This window comes from Elgaria multicarinata, chromosome 17, assembly GCF_023053635.1.
Source record: "Elgaria multicarinata webbii isolate HBS135686 ecotype San Diego chromosome 17, rElgMul1.1.pri, whole genome shotgun sequence".
NCBI lineage: Eukaryota > Metazoa > Chordata > Lepidosauria > Squamata > Anguidae > Elgaria > Elgaria multicarinata.
This window is the reverse complement of record NC_086187.1, coordinates 16057383-16070958: the sequence shown is the minus strand read 5'-3', so window position 1 is coordinate 16070958 and position 13576 is coordinate 16057383. Positions and strand designations below refer to the sequence as shown.

General features: G+C 44.0%; 1 protein-coding gene across 1 annotated transcript in view; it reads left to right on the top strand.

Moving 5' to 3' along the window:
- The window catches only part of SHISA9 (shisa family member 9), a 260887-nt gene that overhangs the window by 232460 nt on the left and 14851 nt on the right, over positions 1-13576 (top strand). The window contains exon 3 of the mRNA XM_063143021.1: positions 505-660. Within this exon, the coding sequence (XP_062999091.1) occupies positions 505-660 (156 nt within the window). The remainder of the gene's footprint in view (positions 1-504; positions 661-13576) is intronic.

Here is a 13576-nt window from a genome sequence, read left to right as displayed (position 1 = left end):
CAATTACCTTGTGCAGTAGTGGGATCTCACTGGAGATCTTCCCACAGAGGTTGGAGAGCCATCTGGTGTGAATGCTTTAACTCTGGTGATCCAGATTTGACTCCTGGAACTGGATTCCTGCAAGTCTGCCTAACAGATGGTACATCACCCTGACATTTAACCTTAGAAATGTCTCCATTGCCATAGGCAGGTGAATCCACTCTGGGTTTCAATCAGAACCAGTTAGAACTCTAAAGGACCCGAAGGTGCTGAACCCAATCCCCAAACTATGTTCAGTACATCAGATAGCTCCTTTGGAGTTCTGACCAAAACCCAGGGAGGATTCATGGCTCCACTGACACAGGAGCCACCAGCCTGCCCTGCTCCTCTGTTGTGTGTGTGAGAGTTACTTGCAAATGCTTTTCATGGTGGGAAGCAAGGCGTGCATTTAATTCAACAACTGCAGCAGCAGCCTCTGATTTGTTTTCAGTGCAATGATTCCCTTCCTATTTTCCTTTCCTGCAGATTCAACACAGATGAATAACGTGGTGCCAACGTCACCTCTCCTCCCACAGTTGACGCATCCACATTCCTTCCCAAGCATGGGGCAGATCACAAATCCGTACGAACAGCAGCCACCGGGAAAGGAGCTTAATAAGTACGCATCTCTAAAAGCAGTAGGTAAGCAAAGAAAAATGTATCCCTCTTACTTTTTTTTTCACCCAATCAACAGGCTGAATACTAGGGATGTGCCCCACTTCAGCCCCAAACCCTGAATCCGGTGGGCTGATTTGCCCCGCCTTGGTCCAAATCCAAATCAAGGCTTCATAGAATCATAGAATCATAGAATAGCAGAGTTGGAAGGGGCCTATAAGGCCATCGGGTCCAACCCCCTGCTCAATGCAGGAATCCACCCTAAAGCATCCCCGACAGATGGTTGTCCAGCTGCCTCTTGAAGGCCTCTAGTGTGGGAGAGCCCACAACCTCCCTAGGTAACTGATTCCACCGTCGCACTGCTCTAACAGTCAGGAAGTTTTTCCTGATGTCCAGCCGGAATCTGGCTTCCTTTAACTTGAGCCCGTTATTCCGTGTCCTGCACTCTGGGAGGATCGAGAAGAGATCCTGGCCCTCCTCTGTGTGACAACCTTTTAAGTATTTGAAGAGTGCTATCATGTCTCCGCTCAATCTTCTCTTCTCCAGGCTCAACATGCCCAGTTCTTTCAGTCTCTCTTCATAGGGCTTTGTTTCCAGACCCCTGATCATCCTGGTTGCCCTCCTCTGAACCCGCTCCAGCTTGTCTGTGTCCTTCTTGAATTGTGGAGCCCAGAACTGGACGCAATACTCTAGATGAGGCCTAACCAGGGCCGAATAGAGAGGAACCAGTACCTCACGTGATTTGGAAGCTATACTTCTATTAATGCAGCCCAAAATAGCATTTGCCTTTCTTGCAGCCATATCCCAAGTCACCTTGACCCAAACCCATGATATGGTGAGCCACAGCCCCTGGCTGCTCATCTACAGGCCTTACCTGAGGCATCCAGCAGCGGATCATCCTCAATGAGAGCCACCATTTTAAATGAAAATGATGACTCTGGGTTTTCTTGATCTAAGGTCTCAAGCTAATTTGGGAAGTGGCAGCAGCTCCAGGTTTAGGAGGCAAACAGAGAGAGGTAGGAGTCTGGTGGACTCCTGCCCAGGAAGACGCAACGGCTGACCCGCTTTGGGTGTCTGGATCTTGCTTCAGATCCAGATCCGAAGTGGGGTGAACCAGGCCCAAAGTACCTTGAGTCAGATTCGGGTCAATTTCAAAGCTCTGAACCAGCCCCTGAAGCGAACCGGGGTGTCCGTACACAGCTCTACTGAATGGACTCCTGTTTGTTTCATATCCTATATACTAATAGTGAACTAATTCTCTGAGTGCCCATCATATGGACAAAATGGCACTAACCATGCTCAAGAAGAAGGAATCAGAATGCTTGGGGAAATCCCAGAAATAGAAAAAAAAAAACATTAGGGGGGAACCTTACAGGAGGGAGAACCTCAAAATAGGTCAATGTGGAATGAGCATCATCATATACTTCAATTTTTTTTTCTGAGTGTCTCTCCCATAATGCTAGAAACCAGGGTCATCCCATGAAACTGATTGGTGGGAGATTCAGGACAGATAAAAGAAAGGATGTCTTCACACAACACATAGTTAACTTATGGAATTTACTAGCACAAGATGGGGTGGTGGCCACCAATTTGGATGGTTTTGAAAGGAGGTTGGATGTATTCCTGGAGAAGGCCATCAGTGTCTACAAGCCCTGATGGCTATGTGCGACCTCCAGCATCAGAGGCAGTAAGCCTATATACACCAGTTGCTGGGGAGCATGGGTGGGAGGGTATTGTTGCACCCATGTCCTGCTTGTGGGTTCCTGATCAATAGCTGGATGGCCACTGTGTGAACAGAGTGTTGGACTAGATGGACCCTCGGTCTGATCCACCATGGCTCTTTTTTTGTTCCTGTGTCCTTATGCAGCCAAAATTGCATCATCCCCTTACATGAGAGCTTCTATGTACAAGCTTCTCTTAGCACACCTTTCCCGTGGTGGACCCTTCCTGCCATAGGAGTTGCTGTTGGGTCCCCAGGAGCTGGAAGCTGTTACTTTGTGGATGAGGGTTGCTTAAGCAAGATTTAATTGAAACAGAAAGCCCTATATACTACTTCCTGCCCAGGAAGATCAAATGGTCAGTCTGTGTATGTGGAATCAGTCTGGGAGCTTCTTTTCGGAGAAGCTGCAGCCTTCAGTTCAATGGTTCATCATAGGGGGAAGCTGCACACCGGTTCAGCCGCTTCCAACAATATGTGTACCAATACCAAATGTCATCTTTCTAGCTCAGCTTTCACACAACCTGGTGCCTTCCAGAGTTGTTGGGCTACAACCCCCAGGAACTGGGCAGCACAAGTTTGGGGAAGGCTGTTTCAGCTGGTGTAGAAGTAACTGTCATCTACCTCATTTATTTTGGAAGAGAATTCCCACATCTCTTGGGGACAACATGGGGTTAACATATTTTATGGCTTTCAGAGTGGTGGTTTTAAGAATAACTGAAATAAGGTATCTGAAGGGCTTTGAAAAATTGAAAGAGCTATATGGATGATGATGATGATGATGATGATGATGATGATGATGATGATGATGATGATGATAGACAATGACAAATTAGTGACTGACTGTTAAGGAAATATCTATTCACTATCAACTGGCAGCCTATATTAAAAGCTAGGAAGCGAGGATGCTGCACTCCCTAGGGATAACAAGACCGCATAGCCAGTAACAAAAGGATTCCCTAGTATTCATGCCAGGCTAACAACCAATTCCAATAGACCTCTCTTAGCAAGGCTATGTCAACCAGGGCTTCTAATGGAAAGTTTTGAAACACATCAGCCAAAACTCTGCTTTCAGACTTTTTTCTTATTACTGACATGGTTGTGGTCTCTTGGGGGAATATCTCCAGCGCTTTATTATTCATGTAGAAAAGTGCTGAAAGTGGTTTTTCTGCATATATTATTCTTTTTTCCAATTCATCAAGCTTGTTTTTTTCCTCCCATGCTTAAATGGTCACTGCTCACTCATGCGCTGGTGACATGTACAGAGGTAGCGTACCTGAACTTGTTCATCACAGCTGGCTAGAGAGAGGACTATCTCAGGGGCCCATTGCACATTAATTCGACATTCGGATTGCATAAGCAGGTCAACTTTGACTTTTCCTCAGCCATTAAATAACACTGAGCTGAAATAGAGGCACAAGTTGCTTCCACAAAGACGTTCACCCCTGCAAAATATGTCTCCTAATTTGAGGGGCTGGAAAATAGGCTGAAAATTTTCTCCCATTCAGTGTAAGGGCAGCAAACATTAATCTCACAAATGTGGCTTTGTGATTTCAGTGCGTATACAAAACTGCTTAGCTATGACATGCTGGCTATAGGATCCCTGATTGAATATAACATGCTGGCTATAGGATCCCTGATTGGCTATAACACGTAACTGTAATAGAAACTCTCTTTTGAAAGGAAAAAAAAGGTACCAAAAGAGCTTCCAAGAGTGGCAATTAACAGGAATGGGACAGTGCAAAAAAAAAAAAAGGCACATGGCTGTGGTAAGTTAAGAGAAAGATGCCACAACTGCTGCCGTTCTGCTTCCCCTCCCCTACGTACCGTGCATGTTAGCTATACTTGTGTCTGCCCCTTAATGATTGCAATGCAGAAAAGCACTAAAAATTAAAAACTGGCAACTGTTTTAGGAAAGCAAGCTCATTAAAGGATCCCTCCCAATGGCCCCTGAGACCTGCCTTTCCCAATGGGAGGAGTGGATGGCCAAGGAGAGGAGCCGCATGAAATGTGGCTCAGATCAGAAACAACAGCCTTACGGGGACATAGGAAGCTGACTTAGAAGAGGTGAGACCATTAGTCTATCTATCCCTGTATCATCTAATGGCAGCATTCCCCAGGTTCCCAGGCAGAGATCTTTCCCATTATCTACTATCTCATCCTTTTCCTGAGATGTGCCAGGGATTGGACCTAGGACCTTCTGCATGTAAAGCATACGCTCTACCTCTGAGCTATGTTTCTGCAGCCCCCTGGGCTATGGGAACTCCACAGAACTTCCCCCAACATCAAAAGCCAGGGATGTTGGAGGAATCCGTTTGGAGGATGGAGCTCATTTCTGCTCGTTTCTGTGCAAACTCGCCAGATTCAAACTGCACCAAGTCAGGACAGCTTATGGATTTTTGGGCAGGGGTTGTGAATATAAAGTTGTGCGAACTGCATGGAAATGTTTGGGATTTGCACAAATTTCAGCTGCAATTTCCTTAATTTGCAGCAATTGTGGCCATCATTTGAAATTCCTGCCATGATTTGTGCAAATTATGGCTGGAATTGTGCAAATTCAGCACATTGCACCTGCAATTTGCACAAATATCTATTTACAGGGGGGAAGTTTCCAAATCTTGGGGGAAAACTGTGACTCAGCTCACAAACGTAAGATGAGCCAAATGGGCAGTGGAAATTCGTCAGGCCCCAAAAGAGCCAGATTTGCAAACCCTACTAAAAGCTGCCATGAGAAGCAGTCCTTGATGAATGAGGCTTCTATTTTTAATCAAGCCACCAACAGGGGTAGGCAACCGTTTTGGCCTGTGGACACAACTAGCAATTTGTCAAACTGTCCTGGGCACCACTGCAAAATGGCCACCATGGAAGGCACGGCAAAGGGCAGGTAACTTGGCTCAAAGTCTGAGTGGGTTCTGAGCCCCAACATACTCAGCAACACATTTGAATCCACTAATTTCGGCAGCAACAGAAACTATTTCACAGCTATTCCACTTGCCAGTAAGAACATGTGTTAACTGGAGGAAATGGGAAGGGTAAAGCAGGATTAAAAATGTCTGAGGGCGCCTTGATGCCTATGGGCATTCCATCAGCTATCCCAACTATAATCCATTTATTGGTTTGGGCTGCAATTGTATACATATTTACCTGGGTGTAAACCTCACTGAACCCCATGTGGTTGACTTTGGACTCCATGTGGAAACAAAGCCCTATGAGGAGAGACTGAAAGAACTGGGCATGTTTAGCCTGGAGAAGAGAAGACTGAGTGGAGACATGATAGCACTCTTCAAATACTTGAAAGGTTGTCACACAGAGGAGGGCCAGGATCTCTTCTTGATCATCCCAGAGTGCAGGACATGGAATAATGGGCTCAAGTTACAGGAAGCCAGATTCCAGCTGGACATCAGGAAGAACTTCCTGACTGTTAGAGCAGTATGACAATGGAACCAGTTACCTGGGGAGGATGTGGGCTCTCCCACACTAGAGGCATTCAAGAGGCAACTGTCAGGGAGGTGGATTCCTGCACTGAGCAGGGGGTTGGACTCAATGTCCTTGTAGGCCCCTTCCAACTCTATGTATTCTATTCTAGGATTCTATGTATAGGATTCTGCCATCAACACCGCAGCCCTGTTATTTTCACAACCAGCCTGGAACTTCATCAATGGGCAGATTTCAAAGAATATTCAGATTTGATCTAAGCATGTTTTGTGAAGTCTTGTGGTCAAAGTATTTCTGTAAGAAATACTTCGGGGAGGAAAAAAAGAAAAGAAAACTGCAATGCAGTTCTGTCCCTCTTTCTGGTATATCCAGCAGGATGTGGTCCTGGATGCTGAGTGAGTTACTCGCCTCTGTCCCTTGACTAAGATGTGTGCATACATGGAAAGAGAACATTGAGAATGGAGGGAAGGAAGACAAGATGTCTCCCCCATGAAACAGTGCTCTTTTCTTGTAAATAAAAAGGAGAAATCTAAGCATGGCTGCAGGACAGATGATGTTGTCTGATGTTGTTTTGAGAAATGGGAAGTCAAGGCTGCACACGGCTAATGTATTCTCGCCGTGTTGCCATCAACACTGCTAGACTTGTAAAAAGAGACCCACGCTTCCTTGGAAGAAGAAGAGTGGGGAGGGGTGGGAAACTCAGTCAGGTTCTGCAAACTAAATAGCAGAGTGGTATTTTCCCTCCTCCTCTGTTTCAGGCAGCAATAAGATCTCGGACTTAGGGCTTTCAGGAGTAACTTTAGGAAGTGTCTTGCTTTTTTTAAAGGATTGAGAGAATCTTAGCCTTGGAGATATCTCCCCAAGTTCCAGGCTTAATGCCCCCAAAGTGCAGGTTAGTGCATCATTTGTCACGTTCAGAGGAGAATGGCACAGTTAATGATTTCATGTATCCTCAAGCATGTTCAGGTTTACATATAATGCTCAGCTAAGTGGTTTAGCCTTGATTCAACAAAGGGCCCATAGAAGACATCAGCTCAGTGGCAGAACACGTGCTTTACATGCAGCAGGTCCCAAATCCAATCCCTGGCATGTTTCAGGAAGAGGATGAGATAGTAATGGGTCCCTGAGACAATCAAAAACATGCCATATCTTGAGGAAAAATGCATTCTGGGTGTCTTTTGGGGAGAGAATATGTTACATCTTTGCTTAGAGAACTGCACTGGATGGCAATGAGTTACTGGGCCAGGTTCAACCTGATGCCATTGACATATAAGGCCCAAAACAATTTGGGACCAGGCTATTGGATGGAAAGCATTCTCCCAGATCAACCCGCCCGGTCACTGAGATCTACACATTAGGGCCTCCAGATTGTTCCGTCATCTGCACAGGTATCCCACCTTTGGGATTTTCTCCCCTCTACAGTATGACAGGAACCAGCTTTGATGATGTTTAGGTGAAAATGTACCCAGGCATTTGCTGTTTTTAATACCTAGCTCAGTATTGTTGTTGTTTTTATCTTTGTATTCTATTTTAATTGTTGTTTAATACATTTGTAACAACATCCCATGAAAATTAAGGGAGAAATTGTTGTTGTTGTTATTTTATTCAGAATCTTTTTTAGTGTTTTTTTCAGGATCTTTCAATTGCTTGTGGCACAACTGAAGTCGCCGGAATTTAGTTGTATGCAAATTTCTGCTCTTTTGTTCTTGGCAGGATGAAACACACACACACACACACACACACACACACACACACACACACAAGAAAACAAATCCACATGATTCTTTTTATAGTTTCCCAGATTTTTTTTGACGTTCGTTGAGAGATATTGACGTCAGATGTCAATCTGCATGCGTGCAATTTTTTAAAAAACCCAGCATGCAGTAATTAAGCAAATAATACTTTCAACCGTTCATTGTAACGGTATTATAAATAGCAACTCTTGTGAGTCTGCCCATTTCAGCTTGTCAGACCCTTGTTCAGGCTGTTTTAAAAGGAGGAGATGCAGTTCAGGAAATGGAAGGGAGAGGCTCCCAAGTAAGGAACCACAAGTTTATTTCTTGACTCCTGCGCTTAGTAGAGCATAGGAAGAAAGGAAAATGCCTTATAATGTGCCTATTCAGACAACACACTAAGCCATGGTGTGTTCTCCATAACTTATGAAGCACGAGGGACTCCTGTACTTGGGGAGGATCCCATGCAATGAAGAACCCTGCATTACAAGGTTGACACAAACAGCCACCACGAATACAGGGGGGAAACCCCACCACCACCTCTTAGGTTCTTCTGAACACCATGACATCAGGAGCAGAAGGAGTGGTGCAACTTTGGGTGTGTGGCTAAATGCACTGCCCCACTGCCCCATTCATCATGGCCACCCTATTCATGCCAGGAACGCATGTGCTGCTGGAGCTGCATACAGCTGGTCCTTCTGGTGGACCACTGTACTGCAGGTGGCAGCTTCTCAGTGAAGTCCCTTCAAAGCCTGGAGTGAATTTCCCTAGCCAGGCTGCTCATTGGATCCTCCTAGATAGGAAGGACTATAGAAGAGCTTCCTGTTCTTGTTTGAGCATCAAGGCCTTCCCAAGCCCTGGCCTCTTCCTGTCTTCATGGTTGACCTTTCTTCCTGATTTTTAGCTCACTCCTCCATCTTGCCTCCTGGTTTCTCATCCAGTTTTCTCTTGCTCTCTGGACTTGACTACTGCCTTGTCTCCGTAGCTCCTTGTTCAGAACTCCTAGCTCACCTCCAACTGCTGCCCAGAGTCCAATCTTGACAGGGAAGCATAAGGAGGCTTGGGGATGTTGATCATCCATACCTCTCAGATTAAATACAGATAAAATGTGCCCCCAGCATCACCACTGAGGCTGTAGCTAGACCTAAGGTTTATCCCAGAATTGTCCTGGGGTCAAACCTGTTCATCTAAGTGCCACACAGGGCATCCAGTGCTCAGGCAGGGATGAACCCAGGATGATCCTGGGATAAACCTTAGGTCTAGCTACGGCCTGAGAGTGTCTTTGAAATGAAATTCAGCCATCAGGGTGAAAGTGGCTCAACACCCCTGGGCTAGGTAGACTGTAAAAATAGGCGTAGGATAGATTCCCCAACCAGTCCCAGAATCCCCATCAGAAAATTGTCACTATGCCAGAGGACCTTCTTCTCAACAGAAATGACCCCTGTGGTGTCAGTGTCCGCTAGGGATTCTGGGACAGGTAGTGCCAATCTCAGACTTTGATGAGACACATCACTCCTCTGGGAGCTGCAGTCACCCACCCCCACTGCTGTTTCTATTACCACCACCCTCAATGTAAAATTCTGAGCCTTCGGGCAGGGAAATGGAAGGGCACACTCACACAGGTGAGTGTGCAACCTGAACGCGTGCACAGGCTTCAAGCCTTTGTGAGCATTCAATGGGGAAGTTCACCGGAGCTCAACCTTTTCGGATCAAGCACTTGGGATACTCACTCAAGCATCCCTGGCTGTGAATTTTTTACAGTGTTTACTTGACATCGAATAAAAAAGAGTTCCATATAAATCGGGAGAAAATTAAAAAGGATAAGGGAAAGAGGGGTGGATTTGGAAGATCATCAAAGTTTAAACTACTTAGCTGAACAAAGAAAGCCTATGACTAAATCTTAAAGGACACCAGCGAAGAAAGAAATATGGTGAAATTGTATGTCAAGATAACCCAAAGGTTAACTGACAGTTTTAAATGTAAAGAGGATTTAAAGGTTAAAGATAATCAGCTTGTCGGACCTGTGCCTAGTGGATCTGAAAACCACCTTTACGTACAAGATGGAAAGATTTTGGCAAAACAGACAGAATGGGAAAGTCTCTCTGAAGAGGTGCGGCTAACCCATGCTTGTCTGACCTTGAGTTTTATTGGAACTGAATCATTTAGACCAACACTTCTCTGAATTTTGCGGTGCATTTTTCAACTCAAAAATCGCATACAGGAATTTGTATATTAGGGAAGGTTGCATGCAAAAATGCATGTATTACAGAACATCGCATATGAAATGGAAGTTTTAGGGGTCATTGCATATAAAAATAAATAAATATTCATGCACTTAAAAAAAAAACACCACCAAGCAAAATATTGTGAAAATTGGATGGAAAAGATATGGACCTGAAATAGACTTATTCATCCATTCCACTCATATATGAGGCATTGGTCAATTTATAGTCTCAAGAGTATTGATGCTATTTTTATTATTATTATTATTATTATTATTATTATTATTATTATTATTATTATTATTATTGATTAACAATACACTAATACAATACTACAGTAATCACAACAACACAAGAAAAAAAAACATAATACATAAATTGAATAACCTTATAACATTTCTAATTTGATATTTTTACATCATTGCATAACATAAAGTGCACCCACCCCACCCCGGGATCTATTCCTGTTTCCAAAATCTCATTGTTTCTTCTGGAGGTGGTTTTCCACTCCCCTTAGATAATACATATTCTAGGAACTGATTCCAAATTCCCTCAGAATCATTCGTTTTTGTTATCCCTCTTCTTACTTTTATATTACATGTCAATTTATCATTTGTAGCAATATCCCAAATCGCTTTGTACCAGTCCTCAACATGATAATCTCTTTGCACCTATTCTTTTGGGGGTCCCTTTTTCCAAGTTCTATTAGAGATGCCAAGGGATCTTGACTGTTTGTTTGTTTTTAAGGCAAACTAATCTATTGATACTTCCTTGGTAGTTAGTTGCATTGGCAAATTAATCTCCCTTCCTCCTACAGAGGAGGTAGGAAGGAAAATAAAACTAGGTTGAGTACTAAAAAGAATATATGCAGTACTAAGTAGCTGTGAGGATCAACCACTAGATTCAACTCAAGGCCTGATTTGGTGCTTTGTAAAAGGGTGATGGCCACTGCCACGACCCAGGCTCTGAACACCAGACCTCACGTCTGCCACCACTTATTATGGGGCAACACAGGCTCTGAACAACAGACCTGGCCGAGGCTACTCCCTGCTCAAGCCAAGCACCACCACTTGGTACGTCTGAGGCAAGGGATAAAGCCCACCTTCCTCCAAACTATGTGGAGAAAGAGGTTTAAAATGGAGAATGGATTTTAATATATATAATAATGCGCTGTGAGTTATATCTGCTTAGGTGAATGATTGTCAGAGTGGGTGCTGAATGTGTAAACTTAAGATGATAAATGCCAAACAGACATGTGGGATTTTCGTGGTAGTTTTTAAAATAAACAATCAAAATTTATTTTTGAAAGTTCATAAGCTTTGTTTCTAATAACAACATTTAAAAACCTTTTTGAAACCATCCATACAATCCTGTCACCCTCACATTCGCGCTTTCCTTTCACTCACACAATCACTCTTGAACTTTCTTTATTATCAGTATTGAATTATATACTTCCACTACGTGCACACCACACTCTAAAGACACCACTCACTACACTGACTCTCAAATTTCCCAAAACTTAAGTACCATAAATACAGAGAGCACTACAGACTCTAAGAGTCCCTAACAAGTCTCACTGAAAAGAACAAGAACAAGAACAGAACCGAACAGAACTGAACAAGACTGAACTCACAATCCCCTCAGTCATTCCCTTATAAATCACTCCTCCCCCCTCCCAAGACATTCTAACTCCGCCCACTCAGGCCAACATTCTAAAAACCACAGACTTACAAACTGCAGGCATACCTTTTGGGAATTGACTTGTGGGGTGTAACGACACAGCCACCAATCTGGATGGCTTTAAAAGGGGGGTTGGATAAGTTTCTGGAGGCAAAGGCTGTCAATGGCTACTAGCCCTGATGGTTCTGTGCTATCTCCAGTATTCGAGGCACTAAGCCTGTGTGCACCAGTTGCTGGGGAACATGGGTGGGAGGGTGCTGTTGCACCATGTCCTGCTTGTTCATCCCTGGCCGATGGCTGGTTGGCCACTGTGTGAACAGAGTGCTGGACTAGATGGACCCTTGGTCTGATCCAGCATGGTACTTCTTATGTTCTTATGTTCTGCTTGGACCACTTCAGAGGCCATCCACTTCGTCCTAGTGTTGAGATTCAAAAATCTGAAGCTTCTGTCCTCACATAGACTATTCCCAAAAAATTAAAACCTGGCTAGAAGTGTTTTTTGTAGGGATGGAAGCACTAGGGATACTTGAACTCGCTGAAATTCTCTGGATGTGATGTCAAAGTTCCATATGGCTTTCTCACGTTGCCATTTTAAGCCTGTTTTTCAGTTCCTTCAAACAGGAAAAAAGCACTTTTTTTTTTCAAAAGTTGTGCATTTTTTAAAAAAGTTTTGCAGGTCCTTAGTACCAGGTGTACTCTGTGCCAAGAAAAGGGGTTTAAAGTTAGAACTCTACATCTGACAGCAAAGAAATGCACACTCTGTGTTCAGAACAAAGTGTGCACATTTTCTATCTCTCTCACGTACTCTCCAATGTCCGGGCTTTTGAGAGAAAATGATTCCGTAACTGATTTTACAACACAGTGGGATGGCAGACAGAGAGAATCCCACCTGACTTTTCCACTTCAGAGCAGTGGTGACTCAAATGTGGTGTGAAATTACCTCTGGGACCAAACAGATCAAAGGGAAACCAATTTGAGCAGAATCAAGGCAGGATTCACAGGGATTTTAGACTTCATTTCAGTGATTGCAAAGGTTCAGGCCCAAAGGCCCAAAGGGAGCTCCTTGTATTTCCCCATGAGTGTTCCAGTGACATTGAAGTTCAAAAGGTTCTGTGAAATATATAAAACTATGGAAAGAGTGAGGAACAGTCATGGGGGAAGAGCTTTCCCAAAGATATTTAGAGTTGTGGTAGGGCAATTTTTGAACATGGCCTTCAACAAAGGAAATGACTAGAGGTGGGACTATAGTTTAGTGGTGGAGCTTTGCATATAAAAGAAGGTCCCAGTTTTGAGCCTGGCTTCTTCAGGTAGGGAGAAGAAAGATTCCTACCTGAAACCTAGGAAAGCCATTGCTGCCCATCCGTGTCAACAGTACTGGGATCGATGGATCAATGGTCTGATTTAGTATATTAATTAATTAATACATTAACATCCTGCCCTATATCACAAGGATCTCAGGGAAGCATACAGATAAAATCATACATATAAAATAGAACCATGAATATACAATTCTAAAAAAAATTAAACCATTAATATCTTAAAACCAATATGACATTTTAAAACAGTAAAATCCAATTAAAACAAGACAGTGTGCAGGCTGGCGGATTTAGCCATCAAAAGCTCTGTTAAAAAGCCATGTCCTAACCTGGTGCCGAAATGAAGCCAGTGCCGGCACCAGTCAGGCCTCCAGTGGGAGGGCATTCCACAGCTGGAGTGCCACAACAGAGAAAGCCCTCTCCCATGTATAATTTTTGTGAACTGCCCAAAGAGCTTTGGCTATTGGACAGCATAAAAATGCAATCCTCTAGTGCAAGCACACTGAGTCATTGCTGACTCTTGGAGGGACGCCAGCTTTCGCTGACGTTTTCTTGGCAGGCCTTATAGAGGGGTGGTTTGCCGTTGCCTTCCCTGGCCGTTATTCCCTGCCTTCCCTTTCCCCCAGCTAGCTGGGTACTCATTTTACCGACCTCGGAAGGATGGAAGGCTGAGTCGACCCGAGCCGGCTGCCTGAAACCAGCTTCTGCTGGGATCGAACTCAGGCCGTGGGGAGAGTTTCAGCTGCAGAAACTGCTGCTTTACCGCTCTGCACCACACGAGGCTCATATTTAAATTATCTGTTATTTAAATTTATTAATTTAAATCTATTATTTAAATTA